The sequence below is a fragment of the Rattus norvegicus genome, chromosome 9 (assembly GCF_021556685.1).
Source record: "Rattus norvegicus strain SHRSP/BbbUtx chromosome 9, alternate assembly SHRSP_T2T, whole genome shotgun sequence".
In the NCBI taxonomy this organism is placed as follows: domain Eukaryota; kingdom Metazoa; phylum Chordata; class Mammalia; order Rodentia; family Muridae; genus Rattus; species Rattus norvegicus.
In genome coordinates, this window is record NC_141542.1 from 91,330,001 (window position 1) to 91,347,727 (window position 17,727).

Genomic DNA, 17,727 nt, shown 5'->3' on the forward strand with positions numbered 1-17,727 from the left:
ACACAGCTGAGAGGGGCTTGAGTGGTGTATGTGAGGGGTGTGTGTGTGTGTGTGTGTGTGTGTGTGTGTGTGCGCGCGCGTGTGTGTGCACGTGCGCGTGCGTGCACGTGTGTGTGTTAGCAGAGTTGAAAGAAGAAACATTCTGATGCATTTCTTGGCAGAGAGTCCTACCTTTCCAGACCTGACCCATTTGACACATCCATATCCGAGCTTTAGTGGGAGGATGGGAAGATGCCATGGGTTCATTCTTCCCCAGCCTACAGGTGTTTGAGGAGGCTGCCAGCCTCTTTTTGGACTTGTTGGGGAAGCTGTTGGCCCAACCAGATGATTCCGAGCCGACATTTCGAAGGGATAGCCTCATGGTAATCTTCTCTCGCCTCCAGATTTCTGTCTTTCCTGCCTTTTTCTGCATTTCTCCCAGCCCGTCTTATGATTTCATCAATACCACAAACGACTTCTCGCCATGTGCCATATACCACATGAGTAAGAGAGTGCCCGCCTTGATCATACTAAAGATAGTCGAGAAGGCTGGGCAGTGTAGCATATGTCTTTAGTTCCAGCATTTGGGAGGCAGAGGCAGGCAGAGATCTCTGAGTTCAGGGCTAGCCTGGTCCACATCATGAGTTCCAGGACAGCCAAGGCTACTTAGAGAAATCATGTCTTGAAAAAAATAAAGAACCAAAGCAAAGCAAAACAAAAAATCAAGTAGGGAAAGTGAAGAGCCTATGGAGCTCAGTGTACAGTGCAGAAGTGCCACTGAAGAAGATGCCATAGGTGCTGTGTAGAAGTCTTCAAGCTGTGGAGGAGGAAGGCATGCGTGCGAACATTTCAGGAATGCATAGCAGCTGTGCCAGGTGGTGGGGCAGGGAAGGAGATAGGCCGTTCTAGGTAGAAAGAACACCATCCCTAAATTACAGAGTCGTTAAGTAGTTTGGCATTTATCAAGGTCCACAAATATAAGTGTCTCAAACAAAAAAAACAATTAAAATTTAGAAAACCAGGCATAGTGGTGCATGCCTGTAATCTCTGCACTCGGAAGGCAGGCGGAGCTCTCTGAGTTCAGAGATAGCCTGGTCTCTACATATAGTTGAGACAGCCAGCGCTACATAGTAAGACCCTATCTCCAAAACAAACAAAACAACAATAACCGAAAGAGATGAGGCATCTTGCAGACCACCTAGTGTTCTCCAGCCTTGTTTGTGCTCAGACTCATGAACTACTCAAGCTCTCCCTCTCAGACCCTGAGTTCAGGACAGGAGAATGGAGGACACTGAATGAGAAGGCCGCTGAGTTATCACAGGTCCAGAAGATACAAACACTGTGGCCAAGGAAAGTGGCTGTATGGTTGTTGTTGAAATCAGCAGTTGGGATCATAGCTGTGGCTAATTTTCTACCCCAGTTAGTGATCTATCCCCTTTTCTAGTCTGAGATTCTAGCTTCCTCTTCCTCTTCCTTTTGAGTCAGAAAGTTCTGAATGTGTAGAAAAAGTTTTGACCAGTAAGTCACCATTGGCCAGCATTTGTCATGTCATTTGAATACTGGGTTTAATGAGGTATCTGGAATAATCGTCCTTCCTGAATTTCTGAATTGTTATACCCATGTTCCACATTTTAGAAATGTCATCTGGGAGGATGCTGATGAGAAAATAGAAGGATTAGTTAGACGAATGTAAGAGAGCAAGGATTGAATCCCAGTACACAGAGTGTATGTGTAGAAGTGGGAGGGGAAAGAAGAGGGAAGGACTGTTCGTCAAACAGGAAGGCAGTTGATGTGTTTTCCATGGGAGGAAGTCTTAGGTCAGACATCTTTCTCCAGGGCTCTTAATCCCTTTCCCAGGTTTCTGGGGGGTAGTCCTGGCTTCATTAAAGCCCGGTCAGTTTTCTGAAGCCCTGCTGCTGACTCTGCCCTTCTCTCCTTCAGTGCTTTGCTGTCTTGTGTGAGGCTGTGGATGGGAACAGCCGGGCCATCTCCAAAGCCTTTTATGCCAGCTTGTTGACCACACAGCGTGCTGTGTTGGACGGGCTCCTTCACGGCCTAACGGTTCCACAACTCCCTTTCCACACACCACCAGGTATCCAGCTTCCTTGTCCTATAGGCCTGGCTAAATCCTTCCTGCTTCCACCATCTGGAATGGTGCTTGGTACTTCACAGGTGCTCAAAAACCATAAATTGGAGTTAGGGGTGTAGCTCATTAAGTAGAGGGCTTGCCTAGCGTGCATGAAGCCCTGGGCTTGGTGCTACATAGCTCCAGCACTCTAGAGGTAGATGCAGGAGGATCAACTTCAAAGTTATCTTCAGCTTCATAGTTTAAGGCTTGCCCCGGACATACCGAGACCCTGCCTCCAAAAGCCAAAAGACATAGCAAGACACAGCAAAAATATCCTAAAAATTTGAATGTGTGAGAAACAACCAGACTTTACCAGTACACCTTGCCTTTCTCCACAGGAGCCCCACAAGTGAGCCAGCCACTGCGGGAGCAGAGTGAAGATGTACCCGGAGCCATCTCTTCTGCCCTGGCAGCCATGTGCACTGCCCCTGTGGGGTTGCCCAGCTGTTGGGACGCCAAGGAGCAGGTCTGAGCTCCAAATTCTTGGTTCTTTCTTCCCGCAACATGGGAACTGGGAAGGCTGACCAAAGTTTCCGCTGAGAGACTGAAAAGTAATGCTCAGGATTTCTAGAAACAGACACTCCCATGCTGGTCTGGGCCTCTTGTTCAACTCGGCATGGCTAGAATTCCAGAGCACTGGCCAGCTGGCCCAGCAGTGACTGCCCAGGTGATAAGGCCATTTAAACCAAACTAGGGCAGGATTCAGTTCCCCACGGGCCATGGAGACTGGGAATGGAATGGGGTCTGAGATTCCTAGTGAACCCAAAAAGAGCCAGCATGAGTCTGAAAGTCCTGGCCAGCTGAAGAAATGTGAGAAACGAAACAGAGTAAGGGAGACAAGATGGAGTCAAATATGTCTCCGTAGGTCTCTTGGCATTTGGCCAACCAGCTAACCGAGGACAGCAGCCAACTGAGGCCATCCCTCATCTCTGGTCTGCGGCACCATATCCTATGCCTCCACCTTCTCAAGGTACTTCCTTCCCACAGCTTAGATTCCCAATACCTCAGATTTCTTCTAATTTCTGGGAAGGGAGAGGAGGCAAGAGAAAGGGAAGGAAGGAGAGAGAAAGGAGGAGTAGGAGAGGGAGGGAAGGAGGGAAGAAGAGGGAGATGGAGAGAGAGGGATTGATTGATTGATTATCCATAGTGGGCATGGTGATGCTTGCCTTTAATTTCCAGCACTCAGGAGGCAGAGGGAGGCCATCTCTGTGGGTTTGAGGCCAGCCTGCCTGCCTGGTCTATATAGAGAGTTCTAGGCCACCCAGAACTCATAGAGGAGAAAGGTTTTGTGGGAGGCATGGTTGGGAACAGCAGAGTAGTTCACATGCTGCCATCCAGAAGCAGAGAGAATACCTGTGGTGTGTGGTGTCTGGTTTTCTTTTCTCCTTTCATTCTGTGCAGGCCCTAGCCTGTGGGATGGCACCAGGCACATTCAGGGTGGGTTTTCCCTGCTTTAGAAACACTCCGAGGTGTACTTTACTTAGGCTCTTCTTTCTCCGGCCATATTGACAGTCAAAATGGTCTCAAACCCCACATGTGGACACTAGCTCCACTGAGAGGCTTGCCTGCTTTTCAGTTGAACCTTCCACCGTAGGACCACTGACAGCCTCCTCCTGGCCTCTCTAGGTTCTCTACTCCTGCTGCTATATTAGTGAGCGCCTGTGCCATATTCTGGGACAAGAGCCTCTGGCCTTGGAGTCGCTGCTCATGTTAGTCCAGGGCAAGGTAAGAAGCTAATGTGATACCAACATGGTTGGCTGTCTCATGGTGGTTCCATCTCACCCAGAAATTGTTCTGACACCGTAGGCTTCCTTTGCAGGTGAAAGTAGCAGACTGGGAAGAGTCCACTGAGGTGGCACTTTACCTCCTGTCCCTTCTTGTCTTTCGGCTCCAAGATCTACCTTCAGGGTGAGTCATAAAGTCAGGTCTCTCACTCTCAGCTGAAGTCTTCCTCCCACAAAGCTAACCCTGACATACAGGGAATGGCACCCTTTATCCTTTTCCTAGAAGGGCATTTCTCTATGAAGAACAGGCCTGGATTCTTTCTCATCACCTTTTGACTTTGGAGGAAGACAGCAGCATGAGTGGAGTGTGCAGTACAAGGAAGAGGAAGGAGCCTTCCCAGCCCATTGTAATCTGTGGTGCATCTCTCTGTTCCAGGATGGAGAAGCTGGGCAGTGAGGTCGCTACTCTCTTCACCCACTCACACATCGTCTCTCTTGTGGTGAGTCCTCAGCATTCTCCTGTCTTTGCCCTTCATCTGACCCTTTTGGGAGCAGGCAGCCATCCTTCTATTTGCAACTGTTTCAGCAAGCATCTTCTTCATGTCCTGGACACCATTCAGGTTCAGATGTCCCTTCTTTTCCTCTACCTTTCTCACAGAATGCAGCAGCCTGTCTCTTAGGACAGCTTGGTCAGCAAGGGGTGACCTTTGACCTCCAGCCCCGGGAATGGATAGCTGCAGCTGCACATGCCTTGTCTGCCCCTGCAGAGGTAAGGCATTGGGGAAGACATGTTTCCTGAGTCCAGCACCAGGGCAGCCCTCGTGAGGACAGACAATATCTGGTAATCCCAACGGAAACTACAGAATGGAAAATGAGTCGAGAAGCCTCTCTTCCTCACCTTTGCCTCCAGACAGTGGTTTGCTCTGGGCCTGGGTTGGTCAGTGCTTCTTTTCTAATTCAGAAGTTCCAAAGATGGAGGCAGGGAAGGGGGAAGTAAAGGAAGCTGCCCAGGAACCTGGGTAAGAGGTTCCCTGCCTGCTCTGGTCCCCTCCAGGAGCTCATGCTCCTGTGGCTGAAGTCCTTCCTGGTACTTTAATCGCTCACCTCTTGCTGCAGTGTTCTGCTCTTTCTCTGTGACTAACATGGGGTAGTGCGTTCTTCAGGAACTCGGGCTACTGTTTTGTTTTTTCGTTTCCTTTCAGGCCCTTTGGAACTCTTTGTTTCAGTTTGTGTTGGTTTTGGTTTTTGGATTTTGGTTTTTGGGTTTTGAGACAGGGTTTCTCTGTATAGCCATGGCTGTCCTGGAACTCACTTTGAGAACCACGCTGGCCTTGAACTCACAGAGATCTTCCTGCCTCTGCCTCCCGAGTGCTGTGGTTGAAGGCATGCACCAGCATTGCCTGACCCCTTTCAAACTCTTCCGTCATTTTGGAAAAAGGAGAGACTTCATATTTATATAATTTGTGTCCTTGTATATGTAGAACTTTTTGCACTTTCTAACTTATATAATACATCTCCCACAACACGCTTGGAAGATTAGAGACAGCAAATATAGTAATAGCTGCTTCCCTTGATGAAGTTAGCCTTCAGAGGGGTTGTGTCACTAGCTAAAGCACTAACATTTACCCAGAAGCTTTTCCTCCTCATTACCTCTTTAGATGGCTCCCCAGGTCCAGCATTCTGCCTTTGGGTTGACTCCATCTTGTTGCTCTGTGCCCCTCCCAACTGCCCACCTGTGCTATCTCTCTCTAGTCTCTTGCTGACTCAAGGGCTCTGCCCCTATTTTTTGTTCTCTTCACTGCTTTCTAAGGAGAAAATAGTGCCATCCATTCAATCAGTGGCTCTGAACACAGAACCAACCGTGTGTTGAGTGTTTTACACTATTGTAAATTCTGTGAATCAAGAAGTGGATACAAGATTTTATAAAATATTGCTAATTCAGGAGCAAAAGTTGTGCTGTGCAAGTCTTTATTGGCTTCCCTCTGCTTATAGGAAACGCTTCAGACTCTGTAGACCACTGCAGTATAGTCTATCATGGCCTATCTGATGCCAGTGGGCTCCAAAGATTGTTAATCACTTCTGGAATGCACTGTGAACATTTATGCCTACCTGCTCTTTTTTTTTTTTTCTTTTTTTCGGAGCTGGGGACTGAACCCAGGGCCTTGCGCTTTCTAGGCAAGCGCTCTACCACTGAGCTAAATCCCCAACGCCTACCTGCTTTTGTACTGTGCTCTGTACATCTTATGGTGTCTTCCCTTCCTACTGCCACTGTCCCTTGTCTGACCTTACATTTTTATCTACTTATTCTGGAGTGCTGGAGATTGAATTCAGGGCCTGGCACAACCTTTGCAAATGTTCTACCATTGAGCTACATTCCAGCCCTGCCTTTAAAATGGTGGATATGTCTCTGCCTCTAAAGGTGCTGTTAGGCACATTTATTCTCCTGTGTAAACAACTTCTTGTTTAGCACACGTCTTCCTAAACTAGAATTGTTTTTGGACCCAAAAGATTATCCTACTAGACTCTATGTCTTTAGGAACATGAAGGAAATAGGCGAAACCCAAGATTCCAAAACTTGTCCCATTCTGCCAGGCTAAGAAAGAGGTTTTTCTACTCATGTAGGTGCTGGGAGCCTGGTCTGGGTTACTACCTCATCCCTCTTGAACATCTGTGTTCCTCTTACCTCCCTCCAACAGGTCCGGCTGACTCCACCGTGTAGTTGTGGCTTCTATGATGGCCTCCTCGTTCTTCTGCTTCAGCTCCTTACACAGGTACAGATGTGCCATGAGACTGAGAAGAAGCAGGGAGAGGACCTAGGTGGAATTGGAGTCACTAGAATGTAGAAGTGAAGAAGCAAGCATGCTTGCCTGCCCTCTCATACTGCTGTTAACTGTTAACTGCCGGAAAATGGCCCCTGCCCTCAATAGAGCCTCTGAAGTGAGCTGCACAGCCACATCCCTAGGGATCCAGTGGGAGAAAAGCAGCTTCTCTGGGGTTTGGGATTTGTGGGGTTATTATTATTATTATTATCATTATTATTATTATTATTATTATTATTATTATTATTATTTAGATGAAAATTCTTATTCACTCCAAGGTAGGAGGATCAACAAGTTCTAGACCAGCCTTGGCCATATAGTAAGTTAACTGAGGCTAGCCTGAAGTACCTAAGATCCAGTTTCAACAGAAACAAAAGTGTTTTTAATAAGCCTTATACACGGGGTTGGGGATTTAGCTCAGTGGTAGAGCGCTTGCCTTGCAAGCGCAAGGCCCTGGGTTCGGTCCCCAGCTCCAAAAAAAAAAAAAAAAAAAAAAAATAAGCCTTATACACTTGGCCTTGACATGAGCAGGTCTGGACAGGCTAATTTCTTGGTTTTCAATAGGCACAGACATAGGTCGAGAGGTCGGGTTAAGTTATGACCTCGTAGGAACATAAGCTGGGCGAGGTGGTGGACTTACAGTCCTAGGGTTTGAGGATCTGAGGCAGGAGGATCATAAGTTTGAGGGCAGCCTGAATACATAGTATTATACATAATTTATTTTTCTTTCTTTCTTTCTTTGTTTTTTGTTTTGTTTTGTTTTGTTTGAGATAGGGATTCTCTGTGTAGCCCTGACTGTGCTGGTACTCACTCAGTAGACCAGGCTGGCCTCAGATCCACCTGCCCAGCTGAGATGCTATTTTCTAAAAAGAAGGAAAGGAAAGAGGGAGAGAAGAAAGATAAATGGAAAATGAGAAAGGAATGGAAGTAAAATATGAAAATATTAGGTGGGGGGGTTGGGGATTTAGCTCAGTGGTAGAGCGCTTGCCTAGCAAACGCAAGGCCCTGGGTTCGGTCCCCAGCTCCAAAAAAAGAAAAAAAAAAAAAAGAAAATATTAGGTGGGGAAACCAAAGGAATGGTTTCTATAACTCTGTGTCTGGGACAGAAATAACAAAAAGGCATTTGGAGCCCTGCCTTCTGCACATCCTCCTCTCTAACAGGGGAAGCCTGGCCTGATCAGGGACGTGGCAGGTTCAGAGGTGTGGACCATTCTGTGGCACCGCTTTTCCATGGCTCTGAGACTATCTGAGGAGGTGTCTGCCCAGGAAGATGACCTGTCACTATCAAGTCCACCCAGCCTAGAGCCAGACTGGACACTGATTTCACCCCAAGGTGTCTTCTCTTACCATAGCTATGTTTGCATAGGCTCCTTTCCAAAAGGAGGCCGCTTAGAACTGGGTTATCCTACAGTTAAGTGCTTCTATGGGAGCTTTGGGTGATCAGGGGCGTCTGGGACTCTTGCTTGTTTGCATCCTCTGTTCTTTTCAGGCATGGCAGCCTTGCTGAGCCTGGCAATGGCCATCTTCACCCAGGAGCCCCAGTTATGCCTGAGCCACCTGTCCCAGCATGGCAGTGTCCTCATGCTGACCCTGAAGCACCTGCTTTCACCCAGCTTCTTGCACCGCCTGAGCCAGGCGTGAGTCTGAACTAGAAAAACAGTAGAGTCGGGCTGTAAGGGGAGGAGGACGTGAGGGCAGGAGAGGAGCAGAAAGCTAGAGGTGGGGCAAGGACTAGGCTGGGACCTAAGGATTTGCCGAGATGGGAAAGTGGAACTGCAGTGAGAGAGGCAGCATCTTAAAGGGTGAGTCTGTTTTCCTTCCTAGGCCTCAGGGGTCTGAGTTTCTCCCCGTTGTGGTGCTCTCTGTGTGCAAGCTGCTCTGCTTCCCCTTCGCCCTGGATGTGGATGCTGACCTCCTCGGAGGCATCTTGGCTGACCTCAGGGCCTCAGAAGTTGCAGTCTACCTGCTGCAGGTATGTGGTTTTGCAGGTATGAAGGTGGGAAAGGAAGATGGCCAACGTTGTGTCTTCTAACTCACATCTTAATAGCTCTAGGACTCCCCTAGGCCCTCAGGGAACAGGACATCTAGCTTGACTGAAGTGTTGCAGTGGAGGCAGCCCTCGGACCCAGACATGGCCTACAGCTGGCTCTGAGCTAATGACTCCCCGTGTTCATTGGTCTCCCCTCTGACTCTTTTAGAACTCAGTAGTGAGGCCAGGTACTGGAGCTCAGTTCCTTAGTCAGGAATTACTATCCTGCCACTCTTTAGCATTATACCTTGCATCTTTGGAGGAAGAAATTGTGCCTTTGCAGAGCCAGGTGTAAGTGTAGAAAGGATCTGCTCTTGGGTTCCAAGTGGGTTTCATGTTTTATGCTATGGGGCAAGGCTCTGCTGTCTCGTAGTTTTCTTTCCTTGGCTTGGCGAGTCTATCTGCCAGCTTTTGTCTTGCCTTTGCCATTGCAGTATACCTCTCCCTCTCCTGAACTCTTGTTTCTTCCAGGTCTGCTGCCACCACCTTCCATTGTTCCAAGCAGAGCTGCCCATTGGCCTCCTTACACGCCTGGCCCTCATGGATCCCACCTCTCTCAAGCAGTTTGTGAACACAGTAGCCACCTCTTCTAGAGCCATCATCTCATTCCTCTCTGTTGTTCTCCTGTGTGACCAACCCCTCATGGTCTCTGACCTCCTGTCCCTGCTGACACACACAACCCGGATTCTATCCCCCAGCCACTTGTCCTTTATCCAGGAGCTCCTGTCTGGCTCTGATGAATCCTATCGGCCACTGCGCAGCCTCCTAGGCCACTCAGAGAATGCTGTGCGGGTCCGTACTTACAGGCTCCTGGGACATTTATTACAACACAGCATGGCCCTACGTGGGGCACTACAGAGCCAGTCAGGACTGCTCAACCTTCTGCTGCTAGGGCTTGGAGACAAGGACCCTGCCGTGCGACGCAGTGCCAGCTTTGCTGTGGGCAATGCAGCCTACCAGGCTGGTCCCTTGGGACCTGCCTTGGCAGCTGCAGTGCCCAGTATGACCCAGCTGCTGGGAGATGCTCAGGATGCTATCCGGCGCAATGCTGCATCAGCTCTAGGCAATCTGGGACCTGAAGGATTGGGCAAGGAGCTATTAAAGTGCCAAGTACCCCAGCGGCTCCTAGAAATGGCGTGTGGAGACCCTCAACCAACTGTCAAAGAGGCTGCCCTTATTGCCCTCCGGAGCCTCCGACAGGAGCCCTGTATTCATCAGGTAAAGCCAGGGGGATTATGAGCCGTGGTGATCAAAGGCCCTGAAGTTCACACAGCATTTCCTGTGTAGTTTGTGAGGACCCCTAGAAATGCAAAATATTTCCTCAGGGTGTAAGAAGCTCAAAGGCAATGCATTGGAGATGGGTTTCCTAACGTACCCTAGAGGAGGGAAGGTATCTGGAAGGCTCCAGTGGGCTATGGCTTGCCTGAGACCCCAAGAGTCAGCACGTCTCTCTTCCAGACACAAAAGAGAAGGGAGATGGGGAAACCAGGAGATGCTGAGGCCGTGAAGCTGCCAACTGTTCTTGTTCTTAGCCCAGAGCTCGGCCTTTTACCTTTATTGTCTAGGTTAAGCTTTTCTCCCCCTCATTTTGCAGGAAACGGAAGCAGAGCTAATTTAGTAACGTGTCACAGTTACATGCTCTCAGATGGGACAGGGCTTCTGAACTCCTGAGTCGGGGTCTAGAGCCTATTCTTCTGAAATATGATGGTGTTTTGCTTCTACTTAATGTTGAGTCTCTAACGAACCCAGTGGGATTCACACATCTGAGCTATCACAGAGTAGACTTGGTCAGTGTGGTATCATTAGACCCACAGGCATTTGACAGGATGATACTAACACTAAAAATCTTTCTGGCGGTCCATGTGAGGAAACAATGAAATGGTGGGAAATGAAGGACCCACTGGGAAGCAGAGGTTCTGGCTTACTGTCTGTTATTACTGCTTTCCTTAACCCCTGACTAGGGACAGGTGAATGGGTCACTTAGTGCATTGATTTTATGGCCAGTACCCAAAGAGAGTAGAAATCAATACCTGGGTGTTGTTGAGTCATAGCCCTTGAGACTTCTTGTCTTGATTAGCCTATTCCAAATCCATAAAAGGCTCATTTTCCTGTTTCTTAGTTAAAGGGGAGTCCTTTGCATGTGCCAACACCACCATTTCTCACCCTTCTGTCATGTTCTGTCATTTGCTTTAACCTGCAGGTGCTGGTGTCGCTGGGTGCCAGTGAGAAATTAACCTTGCTGTCTTTGGGGCATCAGTTACTGCCAAGCAGCAATAGCAGGCCTACCTCTGCCAGACACTGCAGGAAGCTTATCCACCTCCTGAGGCCGACCCACAGCACATGACCCCGATGCCTGGGGTCCCCTCCAGCCGTCACTATCCTACTGTTGCAAATCTTCCTTTTTCTCCTACCCAAGCTTCTAACTCAGCCAAGAGCTGAAGCGACTGAGAAAGAGTGCTAAGCTGCCGACTCCCCTGCAAGTGAGAAACTAGAAGAGATTTTATTAAAGCTCCTTCCTCCCTAGATTCATAATGACTTGAATCAGTAAACTCCATCACTGTTGGTGCCAGAGAAAATCCCTTTTGTCTACATGCGGGGATCTCTCTTCCAGTAATGAGCCCTTAACCCCAGGACCATGCCATCCACCCAGGCCTTAGGAAAAAACCACCTCTACCTTGCTGGACCTCCTCCTTTCTGGATCTCCTGTAATCTGCCTTGCTGTTTTTGCCTTAAGTACACTGGTCTCTATTTCAGCTGTCTCCCATGGGGATAAATGTCATCACCCCTGTTGTTGAGGGGTTCCTCAGCCCTTAGCCCACTTTCCTTCCACGAATGGTTTGTGTGTGTGTATAATGTATATTTCCATATATATGTGTGTGTGTACATATGTATATATTTATATGATATATACACACATATATAAGTTGTTTATAAACACTTAGTGAAAATTGTGCCTCACCCTAACTGAAGCTCCCAAGGTAAGGTGTTGGGAGGCTTGGGCCCTTTTCTAACTTCTCTGACACTGGAAGCCCTGTACCCTGTTCACACAAGATCTTGGTTTAGAGAATTGTTTATACCTTTCAAGGTAAGGCCAGTGGAACTGATACAGAGAAGAGTGGGGATAAACAGGTAAATCAAGGTACTGTGAGAATACAGTCATTTTAACATTTAAGGCAGTGTCAATGTGTATGGAATCCTAGCTGCTTTGAAAGAACGGCTATTTATGGAGACTGGCGTTTACCAGAAAAAAGTGTTTGACAGTCCCCTTAGTTAGAATCAAATGTAACCAATTTACCTGAAAGGATGTTTGGTAGACACATTAGTAAAAATCTAACTGCATGTGTATTAGAAGCTTGACTGAGACAAGCTTCCAGGTCCCTGAATTCTCCATCCAGTAAAAGGGGAGACTCCTCTTGGAGTGGCTCAGCGATGAGTGCTTGCTGCCTATGTATGAGGTATTCTGGGTTCAGTGTCCAGCTAATGGGAGGGAGAAAAAGGTGTCTTTCTGTCCTTCCTTAACTAAAGATTGTAAGAAATGAAAGATGAGTAAAATTATCTGTATTTTATAAGGAGATTTTCATTATCTACTGCATTTAGTTATGTCTCATCAAAAGAAAGATTCCTCTAAGACCGTTCTTAATTTCTCACTCTCTCTATATAATATAATGTATATTATATATGTATGTATGTTTTATATATGTATATACACATATATATTGTGTAATATATATAATATATGTGTGTGTGTATATATATATATATAAAATTTTTGTTATTTTTTTGAGATAGAGTTTCTCTGTGTAGCTCTGGCTTCCTGGAATGTACTCTGTAGCCCAGGCTGGCCTTGAACTCAAGAGATTGACTTGCCTCTGCCCTCTGAGAGCTGGCATTAAAGGTGTATACTGCCACTACCTAGCCCATATTTTCTTTTAATTCATACACACACACACACACACACACACACACACACACACACACACACACACCCTTCCTGTGTGCCACTAGAGATAGAACTGCACCTGATGCCTGATACAGAGTTTCCATTCTGGCTGGAAACTGGGAAAGCTGTTAAAATAAGTGGAGTGAAGCTGAGTGGAATGGCTGCAACTGAAGAGGCTGAGGCAGGAAGATCACGCTCTCGGGAGTCTAAGACCAGCCTGAGCAACATAGCAAGAACCAGTCTCACAGAGTAAGCTACTTAAATAAACTGTATAGGAAGGTGATTAAAAAGTGCTCTGGAATAAAAGCATGAAACTCCATCACTAGGTAGTCTGAAACAGGATTGTGAATTTGAAGCCAGCTTAGACTATATAGTAAGGCCCTGTCTCAGGAAAGAGAAGTAGGGAGGGCAGGAAGGTAGTGATGGGCAGATGCTGCAGACCTTGTATACCTTGCGGGGTTGAGAGTTTTTCTAAATGCTTTTGGGATGGATGGGAAGGTTCATCATGGAAGAGCAATATGATTTACCTCATGCTCTTAAAAAAGGGAGTGAGGGAAGGCTTACTCTGAGGGTTGGAGAAATGGCTATGTGTAAAGTGCTTGCTTCACATAAAACAGCTGGTCATAGTGCTATGCTGCTGTAATCTGAGCCCTGTGGGGGTAGAGATGGGCAAGTTCTCTGGCTTTGCTGGCCTGCCAATCTAACTAAAAGAGCTCAGGTTCAGTGAGACTCTTTAAAAAAAAAACAGTGGGAGACAGGGTGGGCCATGAGGAAATAGTCTGGGTGATAGACGATGGTATCTTTTTAATTTTTGAAATAAAGTCTTATTATGCCTTCCCTGGCTTGGAACTCAATATGAAGACTAAGTAAGCTTCCAACTTGAAGAAGTCTGTGTGCCTCTCTCTGCCTCCCAAGTGCTGGGATTAAATGTAGAGAATGGCATCTGAACTGGGTCTATCAATAAAGTAGTCAGATTTTACACAAGTTTTTTACATAAGGCAAACAATGTCTTGGCTGACTGGACGTGGGATTAAGTAGAGAAGGATAATCTCAAGGTTTTGGCCTGAGTAATTGGAAGGGTGAAACTGAAATTGAATGACTGAAAGGAAGGCACCAGCGGAGTGGTGGTGGTGGTGAGATTCTAACTTTGGACACAGTAAGTCTTTTGGTTAGAGATTTTCAAAACAAGTCAAAGGAGGTAGAGGTGGGGGTAACCCCATCTCTAAGAAGAAAAGTCAGAAGAATTTTAAGTTCAAAGCCAGATTAATTATATATATACACATATATATACATATATACATATATAAAATTTTAATTATATATATATTTATTACTGGAACAGGATTCACATATGCATTCATGCCCCTCTCTCGTTGAGAGACAGGGTCTCCTATTACCTCAAACTCAATATATAGGCACAGCTGGACTTGGACTCCTGATCTTCCTGCTTCTACCTCCCAAGACCTGGGGTCACAGCACTATCGCACTCGTCCATACTTCCTTCTGTGTGTTTTGTGTGTGTGCATGTGTGTGGCTTCACCTACACAGATGGTTTTCCAGAGAGGCTGGATAGAGGTTGACATTGGGCTGTCTCCCTCGATTGTTACTTCACCTTATATTTAGGATAGAGTCTCTCTCACTGAGCCCAGAGCTTTACATTTCTGCTAGAATGACTGCCCAGCAAGCTCCGAGATCTGCCTCTCTCCATCTTGGGAGTGCTGGGATTACAGATGTGCACTGTAGTACCTAGCTTATATGTGGGGTGCGGGGATCCAAACTCAGGTCCTCATGCTTGCACAGCAAACACTTTACCCATTGAGCCACCTCCCCAGACCCTATATTTTCTCTTTGTCCCCCATTAAAAAGTCTGTCTCTAGGACTGGGGTTCACTAACTAGGCTAGGATAGCCAGCCAGCAAGCTTCTCATCTCAGCCTCTCTATTGCTGGGATTACAAGCACATGCCACTACCTACTGCATTTTTGTAGGTGCTGGGAATTGAACTCAGGTCCTTCATCATTGTGCAGTAAACACTTCACTCTCTTATCAACCTCTCACTTTTAAAATATCGAAATATATTGGTTGTTGAATCTTGGCTATTGGCCACTTAATCTAGTTAAATGATGTCATTAGAAATATCTTTTGAAAATTTCATTCTTCAGACTGACATGTCTATGTTCAGATCAGAACCCACCTTTGTGTTCCTCTAAGACATCTCTGAGTGGGCAAGTTTTTTTAATTAGTTTGCTTTTCTCTGTGTAGCTTTGGCTGTCCTGGAACTCACTCTATAGACCATGGTGACCTTGAACTCAAAGATTTGTCTGCTTCTGCCTCCCTGAGTGCTGGTACTAAGGGCATGCACTGCCGCTGCCCAGCTGTATTTTTTTTTTTCATTTAAGATTCATTTGTGGGGTTGGGGATTTAGCTCAGCGGTAGAGCACTTGCCTAGGAAGCGCAAGGCCCTGGGTTCGGTCCCCAGCTCTGAAAAAAAAAAGAAAAAAAAAGATTCATTTGTTACTTACGTTGTATGTTTCTTGCAAGACTTTATAGGCACTACATGGATGTTGAAGTCTGCAGAGGTTAGATACCCTGGAATTGGAGTTGCAGGCAGGTGTAAGCCACAGAGTGGGTGGCAGGAAACAAACTCAGATAGTCTGGAAGAGCCATTAGTGTTCTTAACCTTTGAGTCATCCTTCCAACCCATATGTGTATGTTGTTTTTTGTTGTTGTTTTCTTGGTTTTGTTTTGTTTTGTTTTGTTTTACACAGAATCTCATAGCCCAGGCTGAACTTGATTTTCCTGCTTCCATCTCCTGAGTTCTGGGATTACAGACATGGGCTACAACATAGTATTTGGTAGCAGGCATCCAATCCAGGGCTCCATGCATGCTGAATAAGTACTCTACCAAGTGAGTTATCTAGCCAGCTCACAAAGACAGTATTTTTATTATTTAAAAGAATTTTTAGGTTTATATTTTGATCCTATTTGTCTCCTCCCCCAAGTCCTTCCAGATCCTCTCCTCCTCCATACTCACCTGACTTTAAGTTCTTTCTCAAATGAACAAACCAGAAACCTGATATAATAAAATGCTCAAAACCCAGAAAACAATATACATCACCCAAAAAGCAAAAACATCAACAAAACACCAAACTGTAACCAAAGTACGTACACACACACACACACACATTCACACACACATACATACACATACACACACACACACACACACACACACACACACACACACACACACACACCAAACTAAAGAGCCCACATTTTTGTTAGTCAATCAACAGCTATTGCATGTTAGACCCACCCTGGAGTGAGTGGTTGATATGCCCAGTGTCATTTCATTGGAGGAACCTAATTTTCCTTCTCCCAGCAGGTATAAATGATAGCTCCATTGTTTTTTGTTTGTTTGTTTGTTTTTGGGTTTTTAAAAAATTTATTTATTTAATGTATGTGACTACACTGTAGCTGTCTTCAGACACACCAGAAGAGGGCATCAGACCCCATTACAGATGGTTGTGAGCCACCATGTGGTTGCTGGGAATTGAACTCTGGAAGAGCGGTCAGTGCTCTTAACTGCTGAACCAGCTCTCCAGCCCGACAGCTCCATTGTTAACCTTTATCCTAGTAGCTAGGTTTTTTTTTTTTCTTTCTTTTTTTTTTTTTTTTTTTTTTTTTTTTTTTTTTTTTTTTTCCAGAGCTGGGGACCGAACCCAGGGCCTTGCGCTTCCTAGGCAAGCGCTCTACCACTGAGCTAAATCCCCAACCACCCCCTCTGGATCTTACACTCTTTCTGCCCTCTGTTCCTCAGGGTTCCCAGAGCTCTGAGGGGAGGGATTTGGTGGAGACATCCCATTTAGTACTGAGTGTTGCAAGGATTCTCACTCTGGGTAATGTCTCTGTACTATTCCCATCTGCTGCAGGGGGAAACTTCTCCAATGATGGTTGAACAAGACACTGATCTAAAAGTATAGCAGAATGTCATTAGGGGTCATTTTATCACCATATTTTTTAAGACCAGTATTATTTTGGGTTTTGCCCTAAATCTCTGGGATATTTAGTCTCAGATTCTTGGTTACCTAGTCAGTGTCAGATCTGAGCTGCTCCATCTCATTGAGTGGGCCTATGTCAGATCAGATACTGGTTGGTTTTTCCAATGAGCTTCGTGCCACAGCTGCTCTATCGTATGTAGATAGAGGGTTTGTGACTGGCTCTGTGTTTGTATTTCCCTTTTGATAGTGTGCCGAGTACCTTCCTATAACAAATGTGTAGGAATATAGGGATGAAGGCTCTAAGTACAGCTCCATATCTTCACATTCAACTAGTTATGAGGGTGCTGTCTTCAGCAATGGGGCCGTCAGTTTGCAGAGAACCACCTATAGTCTTGGTAACAGTTGTTTGGGGGATCCTGTGAAGCACCTTTGGCAAACAACTCAATTAGATGAATTTTAAAGCCTATTTTTTTCCATAAAGGATCTAGAGGAGCTTACAAAATATTCTTATATTCAGATAGTTCACCAAATAAAGCTTGAAATCATTTATCGGCTTTATTATATACAAATTTGATGAAAAATAATTGACTATAAGGAAACAGTAAGAGAATGGGTTCCTTGTCTTTGGGAGCACATGTTGTAAACGTTTAGCAATATCAACAGCTACTTTATCCAGCAATTGTTGCTTGAAGGCTGACATAGTGCTGAAGGTTGGATGGAGTAAATGGTCTGACAGTGTGGAATTTGGAGAATGTCTGAAAGGCTGAGGAATTTGCACCGTTGTTGGTTTTGTGTGAATGAGTGTTTTAACTTTTTCAGGAGTGGAAAAGGGCTTAGTTTTCAGACACAGAACTAGAGAAAGTGACACCGTAAGTCCCTGACCCGTGCATGAGCTTACACAGTGAACTGTCGAGCATTTTTTCTGTATTGGACTGCACTGTGCATTTCTTTTTTAAAATTGTCACCCTCGTAGTTGAGAAAAACCCATTCAAACTAATCTGAAAGTCAAAGGAAAATAAGAATAGTGCAGGGAACTTCAGCCCACCCTTTGTCCAGGTTCATGCTAACATTTTGTCTCAGGTAGAGGTCTGGCCGCCTGAGTTCAATCC

The 17,727-nt window shown here is 46.0% G+C and overlaps 1 protein-coding gene across 7 annotated transcripts in view; it reads left to right on the plus strand.

Annotated features, from left to right (window-relative positions):
* Stk36 (serine/threonine kinase 36) overlaps nucleotides 1–12,245 on the plus strand; it is a 27,169-nt gene extending 14,924 nt beyond the window's left edge. For 4 of the 7 annotated variants that reach the window (XM_087565408.1, XM_087565404.1, XM_087565409.1 and 1 more), the window contains 14 exons: nucleotides 257–362; nucleotides 1,921–2,071; nucleotides 2,446–2,573; nucleotides 2,973–3,077; nucleotides 3,734–3,832; nucleotides 3,927–4,015; nucleotides 4,115–4,331; nucleotides 4,490–4,600; nucleotides 6,528–6,602; nucleotides 7,812–7,983; nucleotides 8,140–8,287; nucleotides 8,475–8,622; nucleotides 9,151–9,897; nucleotides 10,880–12,245. In XM_087565408.1, the coding sequence (XP_087421534.1) occupies nucleotides 257–362; nucleotides 1,921–2,071; nucleotides 2,446–2,573; nucleotides 2,973–3,077; nucleotides 3,734–3,832; nucleotides 3,927–4,015; nucleotides 4,115–4,331; nucleotides 4,490–4,600; nucleotides 6,528–6,602; nucleotides 7,812–7,983; nucleotides 8,140–8,287; nucleotides 8,475–8,622; nucleotides 9,151–9,897; nucleotides 10,880–11,023 (2,440 nt within the window). In that variant the 3' untranslated portion in view covers nucleotides 11,024–12,245. 7 annotated transcript variants of the gene reach the window in all.
* The last annotated feature ends 5,482 nt before the right edge of the window (nucleotides 12,246–17,727 follow it).